The 16,320-nt window shown below is 43.7% G+C and overlaps 1 protein-coding gene across 2 annotated transcripts in view; it reads right to left on the minus strand.

Annotated features, from left to right (window-relative positions):
• SLC39A13 (solute carrier family 39 member 13) overlaps positions 1-16,320 on the minus strand; it is a 584,382-nt gene that overhangs the window by 354,726 nt on the left and 213,336 nt on the right. The window contains exon 4 of one of the 2 annotated variants that reach the window (XM_044082894.1): positions 6,766-6,924. The exons of the other annotated variant lie outside the window; for it this stretch is intronic. Coding sequence (XP_043938829.1) covers positions 6,766-6,924 — 159 coding nt within the window. The remainder of the gene's footprint in view (positions 1-6,765; positions 6,925-16,320) is intronic. 2 annotated transcript variants of the gene reach the window in all.

Raw genomic sequence — 16,320 nt, forward strand, 5'->3', positions numbered from 1 at the left:
CTGATTAGTCTGTTTGGGGCATGTGTTTCTAGTATCCTAAGGAATGTATCGTTGAAGTGGGAAACACTCTCTTCTAGGGGTAGAGATTTTAATATAGACCAGTTGCAGGATTTTAGGTCTGCAAGGAATAATTGTGGGACAAAGTTCTTTTTGTTTCTAATTAATCTATATAAGGGGGGTTGGAAGTTGGGCATTTATGTTTAATAATATAGGTAATTAGGTGGTCGCTGAGGTCATTGGGAAGGGTCCCAGTGGTATAGTTAATTGAATCTTTATTGGTAAGGATCCAATCGATGGTGGTTTCTTTTTGGTGAGTATTGCCCAGTCTGGTTGGACAAGGTATATTTTGGGAAAAGCCATGTAGGTTAATAGGTTGTGGGGTTGTATGGGAAGAACAGAGGGACCAGTCTATATTGACATCCCCAAGTACTATGGTTTCTTGTGGGTAACTAGTGGCTAGCCAGGACAGTGTTTGCTCAAGATTTTCTATGTTATATTATGTTATGTTATATATTTACTATGCCCTTCAAGGTAGCATCTGCAGTCATAACAAATGGGTAGAATACCATAGCCAACTAGGGGTGGAGGAAGAAAAATTATGGTGTAGTTAGGATCCCTTGCAGTACAGCAGTGGCAAACCCTGCTCGGGATCTAGAGTATATAGGTAAATTATAATGCTTGGCAAATGTATGCACGGAGGTCCAAGTAGCCGCCTCAATAATGTCCTTGGTTGCCACTCCTCGTAAGAAAGCTGTGGTAGTGGCTGTAGCCCTTGTAGAATGAGGTCTTATGTTCTGTGGAATTGGTTTTCCATGGTAGGAGTAACAGAATCTTATGCAATTTCCTATCCATTTGGAGATTGTCTGTTTGGAAAGTGCTTTTCCTTCCCTTCCTGTTGCATAGGCTACTAAAAGCTGGTCAGTTTTCTGTTACCTTTGGTTCTGTCCAGGTAGTAGCGTAACTGTCTATGTACATCCAAGGTATGCAGCAGTCTTTCCCCCCTGTTCTGTGGATTGGGAAAGAAGGTAGGTAGGTGGATTGCCTGGTTTAAAGACACTCTGGATACCACCTTAGGCATAAATGTAGGATTAGTTCTCATGGAGACCCTATCTTGATGGAAGATTAGGAAGGGTTGTACTGCCATTAAGGCCTGTAGTTCCAAAACCCTCCTTGCTGAAGTAATTGCCAGTAAGAAAGCAGTTTTCCATGATAGGTGTTGAAGATCTGCTGTTGCTGCTGGTTCAAATGGAGGGAGTGTCAATTTTTCTAGCACAAAGTTCAAGTCCCATGCTGGTAATGGTGGTTTCCTAGGAGGTTTTACATTCTTGATCCCTCTGAGGAACTGCCTGAGTAGAGGATGCGTAAAGACAGGTGGATCGAAGCTGTATTCTGCTGAAATAGCTGATGCATGTATCTTGATGGAGGAATAAGACAGGCCTGTATGTAGAAGCTCTGCCAAGTACTCCAGGATGTTAGCAATATCTATGTTCGACACATCTTTTCCTCTTTCAGTACTCCAAATGACAAACCTTTTCCATTTTCCTGCATAGTTCCTTCTTGTTGAAGGTCTGCGGGCTTCAAGGATAATGTCTTTAACCCTTTGGGATAGGTCTGGGTTAGTTGCTGCTATGTGATGTTCCAGGCAGTCAGTTGCAATGTTTTAGGTTTGGGTGCATGATGTTGTAGTTGTTCTGAGTTAACATCAAAGGCATCAGGGTATTGACCACATTCTCCCCGAGATATGCTCCTCAGCAATGGGTACCAGTGTTGTCTTGGCCAATTCGAGCTATCAGGATTATCCTTGGGCGTTCCTCTTTGATTTTCAGTAGTACCTTGTGCATCAAAGGAAGAGGTGGAAATGCATATGCTGTCAGGCCTTTCCAACTGAAGGATAGAGTCCACCTTCCATGCAAGTGGGTGGCATGTCCTTGTGCAGAATTTTTTGAGCTGATGATTGAGTGGGGATGCGAATAGGTCTATTTGTGGCATTCCCCATTTCTTTGTGATGGCCTTGAAGATGTCCGGGTGTAGCATCCATTCGTGAGCATCCGAGGTGGTTCTGCTTAACATGTCTGCTAGGGTGTTTTCTTTTCCCGGCACAAACATTGCCTGTAACTGGATGTTGTAGCTCAGGGCCATTTTCCAAAGGTCCAGAGTCATTCTGCATAGGGGGTATGAATGAGTGCCTCCTTGTTTGTTGATGTACCACATGACTGTGGTGTTGTCTGTCCTTATCATTAAATGGCCTTCTTTGAGTAATGGTCTGAATTTCTGTATTGCTAGTTTTACAGCCAGCATTTCTTTTTGGTTTATGTGCAGGTGCAGCTGGTCTTGAGTCCACAATCCTTGTATGCATTTGTCCAACATGTGCCCCAGCCTAGGTCTGAGGCGTCCGTTGTGATGGTTTGGCTTGCTTGAAAGTTGTGGAAGGGTAAGCCTGGGTTTGACTGGCATGTTTGAGCCCACCATAGGAACTCCTGTTTCAGGCATGGGATTAGTGGGATTTGTTTCTAAGCTGTGCCTGTGTTGAGACCATAAATTCTTTAGGTACCACTGTAGCTTTCTCATATGCAGTCTGGCATGTGGGACCAAGATTATGCATGATGCCATGAAGCCCAAGGCCTGCAGTACTTTTCTTGCTGTTAGTTTGTTCTGCTTTGTTAATGCCAAGAAGTAAAGAGGAGTTGTTTTTGTTTTCTGCAGTTAGGAATGCCATTTGTTTTACTGTGTCCAAATCACCCAAGAATGTTCTTGTTTGGGATGGTATCAGTCTTGACTTTGTAAATTGACTGTGTATCCCAGGGCTTGTAGTAAGCAAATGACTCTTTGTAGATCTGTTGTCAGCTTGCTTTTGTTGTCCGCTTGTAACAGGCAGTCGTCCAGGTATGGATAAATTTGTATTCCCTGTAGCCTGCAGTGGGCGATTACTGATGCCAGGCATTTTGTAAATACTCTGGGCGCAGTAGATAAGCCAAAGGGCAATGCTGAGAATTGATAATGCTCTGATCCTGCAAGAAATCTGAGGTATCTTCTGCAATTTGTTCGTATGGGGACGTGCAGGTATGCCTCCTTGAGATCTAGAGTTACCAGCCAACACTCCTTGCCCAGCATGGGAAGAAGTTGCTGTAGGGTCAGCATTTTGAATTTTGGGACAATGATGTATGTGTTTAAGGTGGACAGGTCGAGAATAGGTCTCCAACTTTTCTCTTTTCTTGGTACTAGGAAGAGTCTGGAGTAGAATCCTTTGCCCTGTTCTGTTATTGGTACTCTTTCCACAGCTCTCATCTTTGTTAATTCTGCTATCTGCTTTAGAGCTTCTGTTTTTTGATTTGGAGGTAGGTTTGGCATTCCTCTTTTACTGGTAAGGTGTGGAAGTGGAACCTGTAGCCTTGGTCTATGGTTTGCAAAATCCACTTGTCTTTTGTGATACAGTGCCAATTTTTAGAAAATAAGGCTAACTTTCCACCTAAAGGTGCTGCTATTTGCTCCCTGGTAGGCGGTGTTAGAGCCAAGTCACTGTGATTGTCCTGTTGTAGTGGCAGTGGTTGTGTCTGTGCTTGGTTATTGCCTTGCCACTGTAGTCCTCTGTAGGCACCTCCTCTGGATTGATTTCTGCCTCTAGGCGTCTATTCCTGCCTCTTTGAGATTTTGAGGAGTCTGGAAAGGACCAATTTTGGCAGGCCAGTTCCTGCTAAACCTTGGGGCTGAACCTGTAAGAAATCCTTAACTGTTTGTACAGATTTTGCCTTTTCTTCCATTTTCTTCATTACTTGCTGAGCAGGTGTACCAAATAGACTGGCCTTATCTATAGGAGCATCTAACAGCTTTGCTTTAACATGATCCGGCAAGACCTGTTCTTTCAACCATGCATGTCTTCTTATCACTGTGCCAGTCATGGCTGATCTAAATGAAGCCTCCAGTGCATCATAGCCACATTTTAAAGAATGGTTACTAACCTGTTGGATGTTATTCACCATTTCTAAAACATATTTCTTATCTAAGGAGTCATCAGAGGACAGCTTCTTAGTTAACTGATCAAGCATAAACTCTTGGTATTGGATCATATGAAACTGACAGTTTAAAGCTCTAGCTGAGAGAGTAGCAGAGGTGTAAACTTTTTTCCCCCATCTCTCTAAGGACCTGGATTCCCTTTCGGAAGGAGTAGGGTTTTTTGCTGAGGTCGAGGCTACTGCCTTAGGCCCCTGGGATATAGTCTCAGGATCTGCAAGTGGGGCCTTGTATAGGTGGTGATGAGTGTCTGGCACCCTGTAAAATCTATCTGGTTTGGCAGGGGCTGGAGGTAAAGTATCAGGAGCAGTGCAAACATCATTAAATGCATCATCCACAACAGGCAGTACTGGAGGTATAGCTAAGGGCCTATGTTGTGGTAAGTGCAGAAATGTCCTAAGCCTTTTTCTTGAATCTGAAATCTTGTCCCTGCCATTGGAATTGTTCTCTCATGGCATATAAGGTTTCCCCAAAGGAAAATTCCTCTGGCGGAGAGGCAGATGGAATGGATTCTTCAACATCGGAATCTTCATATGTAGACAAAGGAGCCTCTGGCTGGTCTGTAATGTCTGAGTCATCCAGAATCATCAGAGGACACTGGCTCGGGGGCTCTGCTCTAGATCTCTTTTCTGGTGGCTGAGAGGCCCTGTCTGGGTGAGATTGGGATCCCTAATTAAGGATATTAAATCCTCTGCCAGAGTAAGCATTTGTGAACTAGAAGTGGGCCTGTGTGAGGGGGGCTTAACAGGCACTGATTTAACAGTTTTGGCTGCTTTAGCCCTGGCAAAGGCCTTAATAGACATGGCTGCAGGAGGCCTAGCAGCACCACGTGCTGGGGTAGAGACATCCAAAGGGATGGTGTCTGATAAATCACTAGGAACCACAGTAGTAGGCAAAACTTCTGAGGCCGATTCAACTAAGGGAGCAGGAGCCTCAGTAGTAGTCATGGATTCGGCTGAAGATTGACCGGTATTCTCGGTTTCGGCCGAAACTGAGACACTCGCTTGCTTAACCGTGGTTTCGGCGGAAACCGCGGACCCAGTGTCGGTCTTTTCTTTGAGTTTTTAACAATTTGGGAAGTCGGAGGATCCGGCGGCATAATGTCGCAAAATCTGAGCCGAAAAATTGTTCAGCAAACTCCGACCGGCGCCTAAGCGTTAAATCGGTTGAAGGAAGCACAGGCGAACAGGCTGCTACGTCGTGGTTTGGGCCTAAGCAAGGCAGACAGTAAGGTGGAAATCTTTATGAGGTATTTGTTTCCCACAAGTTAAACAGTTATTGACTTTTTCTGACATCGGCTGAGGCAAGAAAGAGTCCCCAGCGGGTACTTAGCTTTAGAAGTCTTGAAGTAGTATTCGGTAGTAGTAATCTCTGGATCTGACCGACCGGCACTTGCGAACAGCTTCTGCTTGGCGCCGCGGCAAGAAAGACTAAGGAAAATGGCGTCGGCTGATGCCTTTATACCGAAGACCAGCAGAGATGGCGTCGGGTGAAGTGCGACATCAGCGAAGCGGACCCAGACTTTGGAATCCGGCCGACCGAAGGGCTGCCTGACGACAGGACAACCCATTTGTTATGACTGCAGATGCTACCTTGAAGGACATCAGTGGGGTAAGGGCAAATTCCATTACCCTGCTTTACTCTGATCCCATTCAAATGACTGACAGCAGAAACTCCAAGAACATTCTCTCACATAAGCGTTTTTTTTTTACAGCAAGAAAAAACATTCTCTCTTCCTAATAGTAAATATATATACTTGTATATATTTAGTTATATGCCACTTGGTGAAAATATTAAAATGCTGAAACACAAAACATTAAAAACCTATTTAATAAAGGTGGCAAGCTCCTTACACCCATCATGTGGTAGGCTATACTACACTAACTCTGAGATCACACGACAGAGGCTAACAGGCAAATTCCAGTTTCAACATTTTGTGTTTCTGATCAAATGTCATGGAATTAGACATCATATACATCAGTGTACACAAGTATGTGAGCACACACACAAATACACGCACACACCTCAGAGTTTACTTTATACACATACACACATATCTCACAGACAGCACATGACAGTGCCCGATGTGAATAACCTGCTGAAACATGGCTGCACACATTTACAGCAAGAAAGGGCGAACATATATGAACAGAGATGAAAGATGCATACTACAGAAATTTAAGTAGAAACAGAATGGCGTGTATACAGTGATATCTATACAACAGTACTTCCACATATTTAGAAGAAAAAATAGAGGTAAATGGCTCTGGCTGCATTCCGACAGTTAGCCAGTTTCTTTGAAAGCATACTCACATGAAACATCTCAAGGCAGAAAGACATGAGTGATTACTTGCTCAGAAAAAAGCATAGTCATAGCTAATGCACTCTGCCAACTGCCTTACTCGGTGATAGAAAAATCTACATAACATACTTAGTTCTAGGGCGGTAATTCTTCATTCATCAATAATCTACCCAAACAGCACAGACAATATTGGCTTGTCCTCAAACACTTGGAGCAAGTACAACATCATCTAAACTGTATATGGGAATTCCATATATCAACTAAAAAAGGAAGCTTCCATTTAACATGATATACTCTAAAATGAGATGAAAACTTCCCAAAACATGAGCTCTCAAAATGAAAATGCCTCAGAAAGGTCTGGATATTGCCAAATAGAATGCTTCATTCTCAATCTTCAACCCCTCCTCCCAAACATAAATGTAATGCCCTAAAAAGGTAGAGCAACTTCCATCCACCTTGATGCTTTGAGTTGGCTGAGCAGGAACTGCTGAGTCTCGAGAGGCACCATTGCCAAGCTGGTTCCTTGAAGATGCTGACTTCCTACTTTTAATGACTGAACTCTTCTTCACAAAATGGCATCCATTCAAAACAGGACCCCCATTTTTAGACTGTGTCTGACAAGGGGAAAGCAAACAGTTAAAGAAAGTCAGTGAAAAGCACTTTTATACAATAAAATGTCAATGCCTTCTAGTCATTCATGCTACATTCTGCCACAAACACACAAAGTTAGCAGAAAACTTGATAAACATCAATAAATTCAAAACAGACAGCTATTTCAAATTCTTTTCACATTTCATCATTGCTACAATTCTGAACAACAGGTTAAGGCTTGTGAAGGCAGAAGTTAAAATAAAAGAAAAAGGTTAGTGTTTGTATTTTAAATACTTTTTCATTTCAAGATGTATTCTTGTATGTTTTAGTCTTCTTCTACTGATTTTTTTCCTGCCACCACGAGTGCCATCTCAGCAAGTATAGAAAGCTATTTTTTGGAATTTGGAACTTGTGCCTACTATGGAAAGTCACAGAAAGAGTTAGGACATTTTCAATAGCAAATTTAATCTGGTAGCGTTAATTTTTAATTGGTCAGTGGCTATATTTTAATTGTTAAAATACTATTATATTTAATCAAAAATTGTACATAATAATCATGCTTTACATAGCTCGGGAAGACAGAAAGTACAGTTGTGTACACTTACCATGAATGCAGATGTTCGAGCGTATTCACTGTTGCAGTCATCCCCACTTGAGTTATCTGTCTGGAGGTATCCCTCAGTCGGCCCACATACCAAAGACTTAGTATTTCTGCGTCTGTTTCTGTCACTTTAAGACTGACGTCAGGTCATCAGGTGTATAAAAACAGGCAGCCGATGCCATTACATCAGTTTTTCTTGCCCCAAATGTCAGGTACCTCCCAAATAGGGAGTTAAGTTATGGTGGGAAAACACCACCAATACAAAGTAAATACCAAAGGCCCTGTAAGGGGTGAGTAATATATATAGAGAACAGAAAGATAATGAGAGAGAGAGAGAAACAAGAGGGCTGGAGAGTGGGAAACAAGGACTGCAACAGTGAATACACTCTAACATCTACATTTATGGTAAGTGAACACCACTGTACTATGTTCTTCATGTTTCACTGTTGCAGTCATCACATTGGGTTGATTCCCAAAGCTGAAGAATGGGTGGAGGCAGTCAATAAGAGTTGGGGCTGGCTAGTATGCCCTGCAGGACTGTTGCTGCAAAGCCCGCCCTGGATTTGGAAAAGATAGGCAGATGGTAATGCTTGGTCAAGGTATGAACAGAAAGTACAGTTGTGTACACTTACCACAAATGTAGATGTTCGAGTGTACTCACTGTTGCAGTCATTACATTTGGGTAATCTGCTGGCAGGTTGCCCTCAGTTGGCCTGAATAACAAAGTCTTGGGTCCTGCGTCAGTTGCTGTCTCCTCTTCCATGACGTCAGGTCGTCAGGGGTATAAAACATGCAGCCGATGCCATTTTATTCAGTTTCTTACCCCAGATGTCAGGTGCCCCCCAAATGGGGAGCAGATTTTATATATATATATATATATATATATATATATATATATATATATATATATATATACAGCAATATATGTAAATGCACTTTTAGCAACATAAACTTTACCTTCATCTAAAAGCAAATACACCACAAAGGATTTAGAATATAGTGAAGGAAAGAGAAGTTATAGAAAAGGGGGATGGCGGGTGGGTAACCCGGACTACAGCAGTGAATATACTCGAACATCTACATTTATGGTAAGTGTACACAACTGTACTATGTTCTTCGTGTTTCACTGTTGCAGTCATTACATTTGGGTAGAATCCCAAAGCTATGGATGGGAGGATGGAACTAATATTAGGAGCGGCTATAAGGCCCTGCAGAACTGCAGTGGCAAAGTCTGCCCTGGATTTGGAGAAGAGAGGCAAATGATAATGCTTTGTTTAGGTACGAACAGAGCTCCAAGTAGCAGCTTCTAGAATGTCTTTGGTTGGAACTCCTCTGAGAAAGGTTGCTGAGGTAGAGGCAGCCCTGGTGAAATGTGACCTGATTCCCTTGGCACAGGTTTACCATGGTGCAAGTAGCAGAAACTAATGCAGTGGCTTATCCACTTAGAAATAGTCTGCTTTGATATAGCCTTCCCCTCTGATCCTGAAGCAAATGCCACCAGTAGTTGCTCAGACTTTCTTAGAGATTTGGTCCTGTTTAAGTAGAATCTTAGTTGTCTGTGTACGTCCAATGAATGCAGAATCCGCTCCCCCTTGTTCTGCGTATTTGGGTAAAATGTTGGTAGGTGAATTGTTTGATTAAGAGCCACACTGGATACCACCTTAGGCATAAAGGAAGGATTGGTCCTGAGGGACACCCTGTCTGGGTAAAATGTAATAAAAGGCTCCACAGCCATGAGAGCCTGTAGTTCTGAAACCCTTCTTGCTGAAGTGATTGCCAAGAGGAAAGCTGTTTTCAAAGATAAAAATTTTATATACGCAGTAGCTGCTGGTTCAAAAGGAGGCAGGGTGAGTTTTTCCAGCACGAAATTGAGGTCCCATGCAGGAGTTGGTGATCTTCTGGGAGGACTTAACTTTTTTTGCCCCTCTAAGACACTGTTTTAGCAGAGGATGAGAAAAGAGGGGAGGCTCCATGTTGTAATGAGCCGAGATGGCAGAGGCATGGATTTTTACTGAAGAAAAAGATAGGCCCTTGTCAAGCATCTCAGTCAAGTATTGTAAAATCTGAGGGATATTTGGTTTTGCTGTGTCCGTTCCTTGTGCTTGGTTCCAAGCACAGAATCTCTTCCATTTATCAGCACAAGATTTTCTGGTACTAGGCCTTCTGGCTTCCAAAATGACATCCATCACAGATTTACTGAGAGGTGTTTGAAAAATTAAATTATCAGCCATGCTGCAAGGTTCAGAGTTTGGAGCTGAGTGTGCAGAATTTGATTGTTCTGCTCAGACAGTAGATGAGGTATTTGAGGCAAGTTGAGACACATTCCTTAGAATTGAGTACCAGTGCTGGTGAGGCCAGTCTGGAGCAATTAGGATCATTTTTGGTTTTTCCTGTTTGACCTTTAGTAAGACCTTGGAGAGAAGAGGCAGAGGGGGAAAGCCATAAACGGATAGGTTTTTTCAACTGAAGGATAGGGCATCCACTTTCCATGCTTGCCTGTGATGAGTCCTTGTGCAGAATTTGTCCAGTTGATAATTTTGGGGAGAGGCAAATAGATCTATGCCTGGGCTCCCCCATTTCTGTGTTAACATGCTGAAGATTTGTGGATCCAGTTTCCACTCGGGCGGGTCCGTAAGATTTCTGCTTAGGTCGTCTGCCAGAGTACTTTTGTTTTCCTGGCAGGAATTGAGCTTGAAGATGTACCTGGCAAGTCAAAGCTGTGTTCCACAATGCCATGGCTAGTCTGCAAAGGGGGTAGGAATGTGTACCCCCCCTGCTTGTTTATGTACCACATAACCGTGGTGTTGTCCGTCTTTATCGGTAGTTGTCCTGGATGAAGTAAGTCCTTGAAGGCTGTCAGAGCATTCTGAACAGCTAGCATCTCTTTCTGGTTTATATGCAGATGCATTTGTTTTGGGATCCATATGCCCTGAATGCATCTCCCCGCCAAGGTGGGCCCCCCAAGTATAGTCTGATGCATCTGTAGTTAGGGTTTGGGTGGCAGGGGATAGAGTGAATGACAGTCCTTTGTTTTGGTGACATGTCTCTGCCCACCAAAGAAACTCCTGTTGTAGGCAGGGAATGAGAGGAATCATTGTTTCCAAACTGTGACAATGTTGACTCCATAAACTTTTTAGGTACCCTTGAAGTCTCCTCATATGCAGTCTTGCATATGGAATTTAGTAGAATGCAGGATGCCATGAACCCCAAAGCCTGCAGAATTTGTCTTGCAGATAACTGGGTTTTTGTTGTCATCTGTTTGAAGTATGTTGTCAGTTGCCATTGTTTGTCTGGCGTAAGGTAAACCATCTGGGCAGTTGTATTCAAGCTTACACCTAGGAATGTAATTATTTGAGAGGGTACCAGTTGGGATTTCTTTTCGTTTATTGTGTACCCTAGGCATGTTAGTAGCCTTTTTACAAATGCCAGATGTTGAAGAAGAATGTCCTTGTTCTCTGCTTGAATGAGACAGTCGTCCAGGTAAGAATACATTTGTATGCTTCTTTGTCTGCAAAATGCAATTACTGGTGCCAGGCACTTTGTAAAGACCCTGGGTGCAGTAGATAAGCCAAAGCGCAGTGCAGAGAATTGGTAATGCGAAAAACCTGCCTTGAAGTGGAGGTATCTTCTGCACGATTTCCTTATTGGGATATGCAGGTATGCCTCTTTTAAGTCTAGAGTCACTAACCAAGCGTTCCTGCCCAACATAGGCAGTACCTGTTGTAAAGTCAGCATTTTGAATTTTGGAATGTCCAGGAACGTGTTCAAAATCAATAAGTCCAGTACTGGACACCAGGCATGGTCTTTTCTGGGTACCAGGAAAAGTCTTGAATAAAAACCTTGTCCTTTTTCCTGTTCTGGTACTGGTTAAATAGCCCACATATCCATGAGGGACGCAACTTGCTTCTGAGCCTCTGCCCCTTGATTTTGTGGCAGATCTGGCCAACTGTTTGGAATTGGCAAAGTATGGAAATGAAATCTGTACCCCTGCGATACTATGTTTAATACCCACGTGTCCTGGGTAATTAACTGTCAATTTGGAGCATGAAGTGCTAATTTTCCCCCTAAGGGGGCTGCCAAAAGATAAGTGCTTGGTGAAGGTAGAGGGAAGTCATTGAGGCTTACTGTAGGGTTGTGCTTTGTTTCCTCCAGATTTGGAGGTGGAGGAATCCCATTGCTTTGACCTGTAAGAACCCTGTGATTGGTATCTAGAGCCTTCTGATTGCCTGGATTTGCCTTGAGAGGCTCTGTTGGACACAGGAAAGGACCAATTTTTAGTAGGCCAGTGCCTACTGAACCTGGGTGGCTGCACTTGTAAGAAATCTTTTACAGTTTGCATAGATTTAGCTTTATCTTCCATTTTCTTTAAAACCTCTTCTGCCTTATTACCCAAACAGAGTATTATGCTGTAAAGGGGCATCCAACAATTTAGCTTTAACATGATCAGGCAGATTTTGCTCCTTGAGCCAGGCATGCCTTCTAATCACAGATCCAGTAACTGCGGCCCTGCAAGAGGCCTCCAAGGAATCAAAACCACATTACAAAGTATGCTTTCCAACCTGTTCTGCTGCATGCAATAATTCCTGTAATTCTTTATTTTCCACACAATCAGAAATAAACATAATTTTCTGTTTCAATAAGCCCATAACATGCTGTTGATATTTAAGCATATGAAACTGGCAGTTTAAGGCCTTAATTGCCAAGGCTGGAGACGTATATATCTTCTTTCCCCATCTATCCAGCGTCCTGGAATCTCTATCAGAGGGGGTAGGATTTTTGGCTTTAGAGGCCTTTACACCTTTGAGACCCTGTGAGATAGTCTCAGGATCAACAGCAGGATTTTTGAATAGAAATTTGTGGGAGTCAGGAACCCTGTAATATCTGTCTGGCTTACTAGGAGCCGGAGGTAGGGAATCAGGAGCCATGCTTGATTCCAAAAACACATCATCAACAATGTCTAACACAGGAGGTATTGCCAAAGGCCTATGCTGAGGGAGAAGGAAATCCCTAAGCCTCTTTTTTGATTCAGAGAAATCCTGACTCTCCCAATGAAAATGTTCCCTTAAAGTATGCAAGGTTTCTCCAAAAGAATAATCCTCAGGAGGAGATGCAGATGGGATGGATTCTTCTGCATCTGAATCCTCATAGGATGGAATAGAAAATTCCTGATCAGAAGAAATGGAAACCTGATCTGAAGATTCATAATCAGTGTCTTGCCTAGGCCTCTTAGCAGGGGCGGGTTGGGAACCCCTGATCAAGGTAATCAAGTCCTCAGCCATTTTGATCATCTGTTTTTTAAGCGTAGGGGCCTGAGCACGTGGATCATGCGTCAGTTTTTTAGACTTAGATGTTTTTGATCTTGTTTTTGAAGCTGGCGTTGGTTTTATATAAAAAAAGTTTAGGCCTGAAAACACCCTCAGAAGCCGGTGCCTGCTCAGCAGCTCCGGACCCATCCAAGGGAGAGACATTTGCGGGTTCAATACTGGACTCCGCATGGGTCTCGGTAGAGGCCTGCGACTCAAAAGTAGCGGGAATCAGGGGCTGCGAAAGTACCTCACTGGAGTACCGTTGAACCGGCAACTGGCTTAGGAGAAGCTTCGTCTGTTTTGGACCTCAACGGTCTGTCTCCGTCTTTTTCTTTGCGTTTTTTGTGAACTCCGGTAGTCGGATTGCTAACTGACGACATTTCAGGGTAATTAAATCTGGATTCAAAATATTTTGAAGCAAAAATATACTGACGCTTAATAGTGCGTTGGTTAAATCTAGCAAAAAAACGACGGCAAGGCACGTTATGATCTGGGCCTAGGCAAGGAATACAGTACAAATGCAAATCCTTATGAGGTATTTGCTTCCCACAAGTAATGCAATTATTAACTTTAACTGACATCGGTAAGGAGCAAGAAAAAGTTCCCCCAATGGGGTACTTAGCTTTAGTTGAAGACTTCAGTTCTGAAAATCGAATGCAAAAATTTCAGGAGTCGGCCGACTGGCACTTGCGAACTGCTTCTGCTTTGGGTACTGCGTGGCAAGAAAGACTTTAATAAAATGGCGTCGGCTGCATGTTTTATATCCCTGACGACCTGACGTCATGGAAGAGGAGACAGCAACCGACGCAGGACCCAAGACTTTGTTATTCAGGCCAACTGAGGGCAACTTGCCAGCAGATTACCCAAATGTAATGACTGCAACAGTAAAACACGAAGAACATCCAGGACTGCAACAGTGAATACACTCGAACAGCTACATATATGGTAAGTGTACACAACTGTACTATGCTCTTTGTGTTTTACTGCTGCAGTTATTACATTTGGGTAGACTCCCAAAGCTAAGGAAGGGAGGAGGCAATTAGAGAGCATTAGGACTAGCTATTAAGCTCTGCAAGACTGCAGTGGCAAAACCAGCTCTGGATTTAGAGAAAATAGGCACGTGGTAATGCTTGGTGAAGGTATGAACAGAACTCCAGGCAGCAGCTTCTAGGATGTCCCTGGTAGGAACACCTCTGAGAAAGGCTGTTGAAGTAGATGCAGCCCTGGTAGAATGTGATCTTATCCCCTGTGGAGCAGGTTTTCCATGGTGCTTATAGCAAAAAGGAATGCAATGGCCTATCCATTTAGAAATGGTTTGCTTTGAAATGGCCTTCCCCTCTGCCCCTTCAGCAAAGGCAACTAGCAGCTGTTCCATTTTTCTGAGAGGCTTAGTCCTGTCCAAATAAAATCTTAGTTGACTGTGCACGTCCAAAGAGTGCAGTGTCCATTCTCCTTTGTTCTGTGGATTAGAAAAGAAGGTTGGCAAATGAATGGACTGATTAGGGGCCACACTGGATACCACCTTGGGCATACAGGAAGAACTGGACACCCTATCTGCATGGAAGATGATGAAGGGCTCCACTGCCATGAGGGCCTGTAATTCAGACACTCTTCTTGCTAAAGTGATGGCTAGAAAGAAGGCCATTTTCCAAGAAAGGAATTTCAACTCTGCAGTTACAGGTGGCTCAAAGGGAGGTAGAGTGAGCTTTTCCAATACAAAGTTAAGGTCCCAGGTTGGAGTAGGGGCTCTCCTGGGTGGTCATAATTTTTTAGCCCCTCTGAGGTATTGCTTCAGTAGTGGGTGAGAGAAGAGGGGAGGCTCCATATTATAATGTGCTGAAATGGCAGAAGCATGAATTTTAACAGAAGGAAAGGCCCTTGTGAAGCATCTCTGTTAAGTATTGAAGAATATGCGGTAAACTGGGCACTGTTGTGCCCATCCCCTGAGTTTGGCTACAGGAACAGAATCTTTTCCACTTTTCAGAATAGGATTTTCTAGTACTAGGCCTCCTAGCCTCCAGAATGACATCCAGCACTTGCTTACTGAGGGATGGTAATGGAGAGCTCAGGTAATTAGCCAGGCTGCAAGGTTCAGGGTTTGAAGCTGGGGGTTCAGAATCTGGCCCTCCTGCTGGGACAGCAGGGAAGGGGTCGGAGGCAGGTGCCATGGTTCCAGCAGTGACACACTGCGCAAGAGGGGTACCAGTGTTGGCATGGCCAATCTGCTGCAACGAGTATTGCCCTTGGTTTGTCCTGTTTGATCTTTAGTAGAACATTGGAGAGGAGAGGCAGAGTGGGAAAGGCATAAATTGAGAGGTTTTCACAGGTGAAGGACAGGACATCCACTTTCCAAGCTTGTCTGTGGGGAGTCCTTGTGCAGAATTTGTCCAATTGGTAGTTCTGAGGGAAGGCAAACAGGTCTATCTCTGGGCTCCCCCCCATTTGTTTCTCAACATGTTGAATATCTTTGGTTCAAGTTTCCACTCGTGTGGGTCCATGCGATTTCAGCTTAGGTCGTCTGCCAGTGAATTTAGCTTGCCTGGCAGGAATTGAGCCTGTAGGTGCACTTGGTAGCTCAAGATTGTGTTCCACATAGCCATGGCTAGTCTGCAGAGGGGGTATGAGTGGGTTCCCCCCTGCTTGTTTATGTACCACATAACAGTGGTGTTGTCTATTTTTACCAATAATTGTCCTGGAAGGATGTGGTCCTTGAAGGCTGTCAGAGCATTCTGTACAGTTAACATTTGTTTTTGATTGATATGCAGGTGCATTTGACTCGGGTTCTATTTGCCCTGAATGCACTGCCCTGTCAAGTGAGCCCCCCATGCATAGTCTGATGCGTCTGTTAGGGTTTGGGCGGCAGGGGGTAGAGTGAATGGCAGTCCCTTGTTGAGGTAGCAGGCCTCTGCCCACCAAAGGAATTCTGTCTTTATACAAGGGATGATAGGAATCACTGATTCCAGGTCCTGAGAATGTTGACACCATAGGCTTTTTAGATACCATTGTAGTTTCCTCATATGCAGTCTTGCATATGGAATTAGTAGGATGCAAGAGGCCATGAACCCCAGAGCTTGCAGTATTTTCCTTGCAGTTAACTGGGTCTTTGTGGCCAGTAATTTGAAGTAGGCTGTCAGATAAACTTGTTTCTCTGGCGTGAGGTAGGCCACCTGGGAAGTTGTGTTCAAGCTTTCTCCCAGGAATACAATTTGTTGGCAGGCTACTAGATGAGATTTCTTTTCGTTTATGGCATACCCCAGTGAGGTTAGCAGTTTCTTTACAAATGCCAGATGATTTAATAGTATGTCCTGGCTTTCTGCCTAAATTAGACAATCGTCCAGGTATGGGTATATTTGAATATTTCTTTGCCTGCAAAATGCAATGACTGGAGCTAGGCATTTTGTAAATACCCTGGCCACAGTAGATAAGCCAAAGGGCAGTGCAGAGAACTGATGGTGCATGTAGCCTGCTCTGAAGTGTAGGTATTGCCAGGAGTTGCCTTTTCTGGGTACCAG

The sequence above is a fragment of the Protopterus annectens genome, chromosome 9.part0 (assembly GCF_019279795.1).
Source record: "Protopterus annectens isolate FY-2018-M chromosome 9.part0, PAN1.0, whole genome shotgun sequence".
Taxonomy (NCBI): domain Eukaryota; kingdom Metazoa; phylum Chordata; order Ceratodontiformes; family Protopteridae; genus Protopterus; species Protopterus annectens.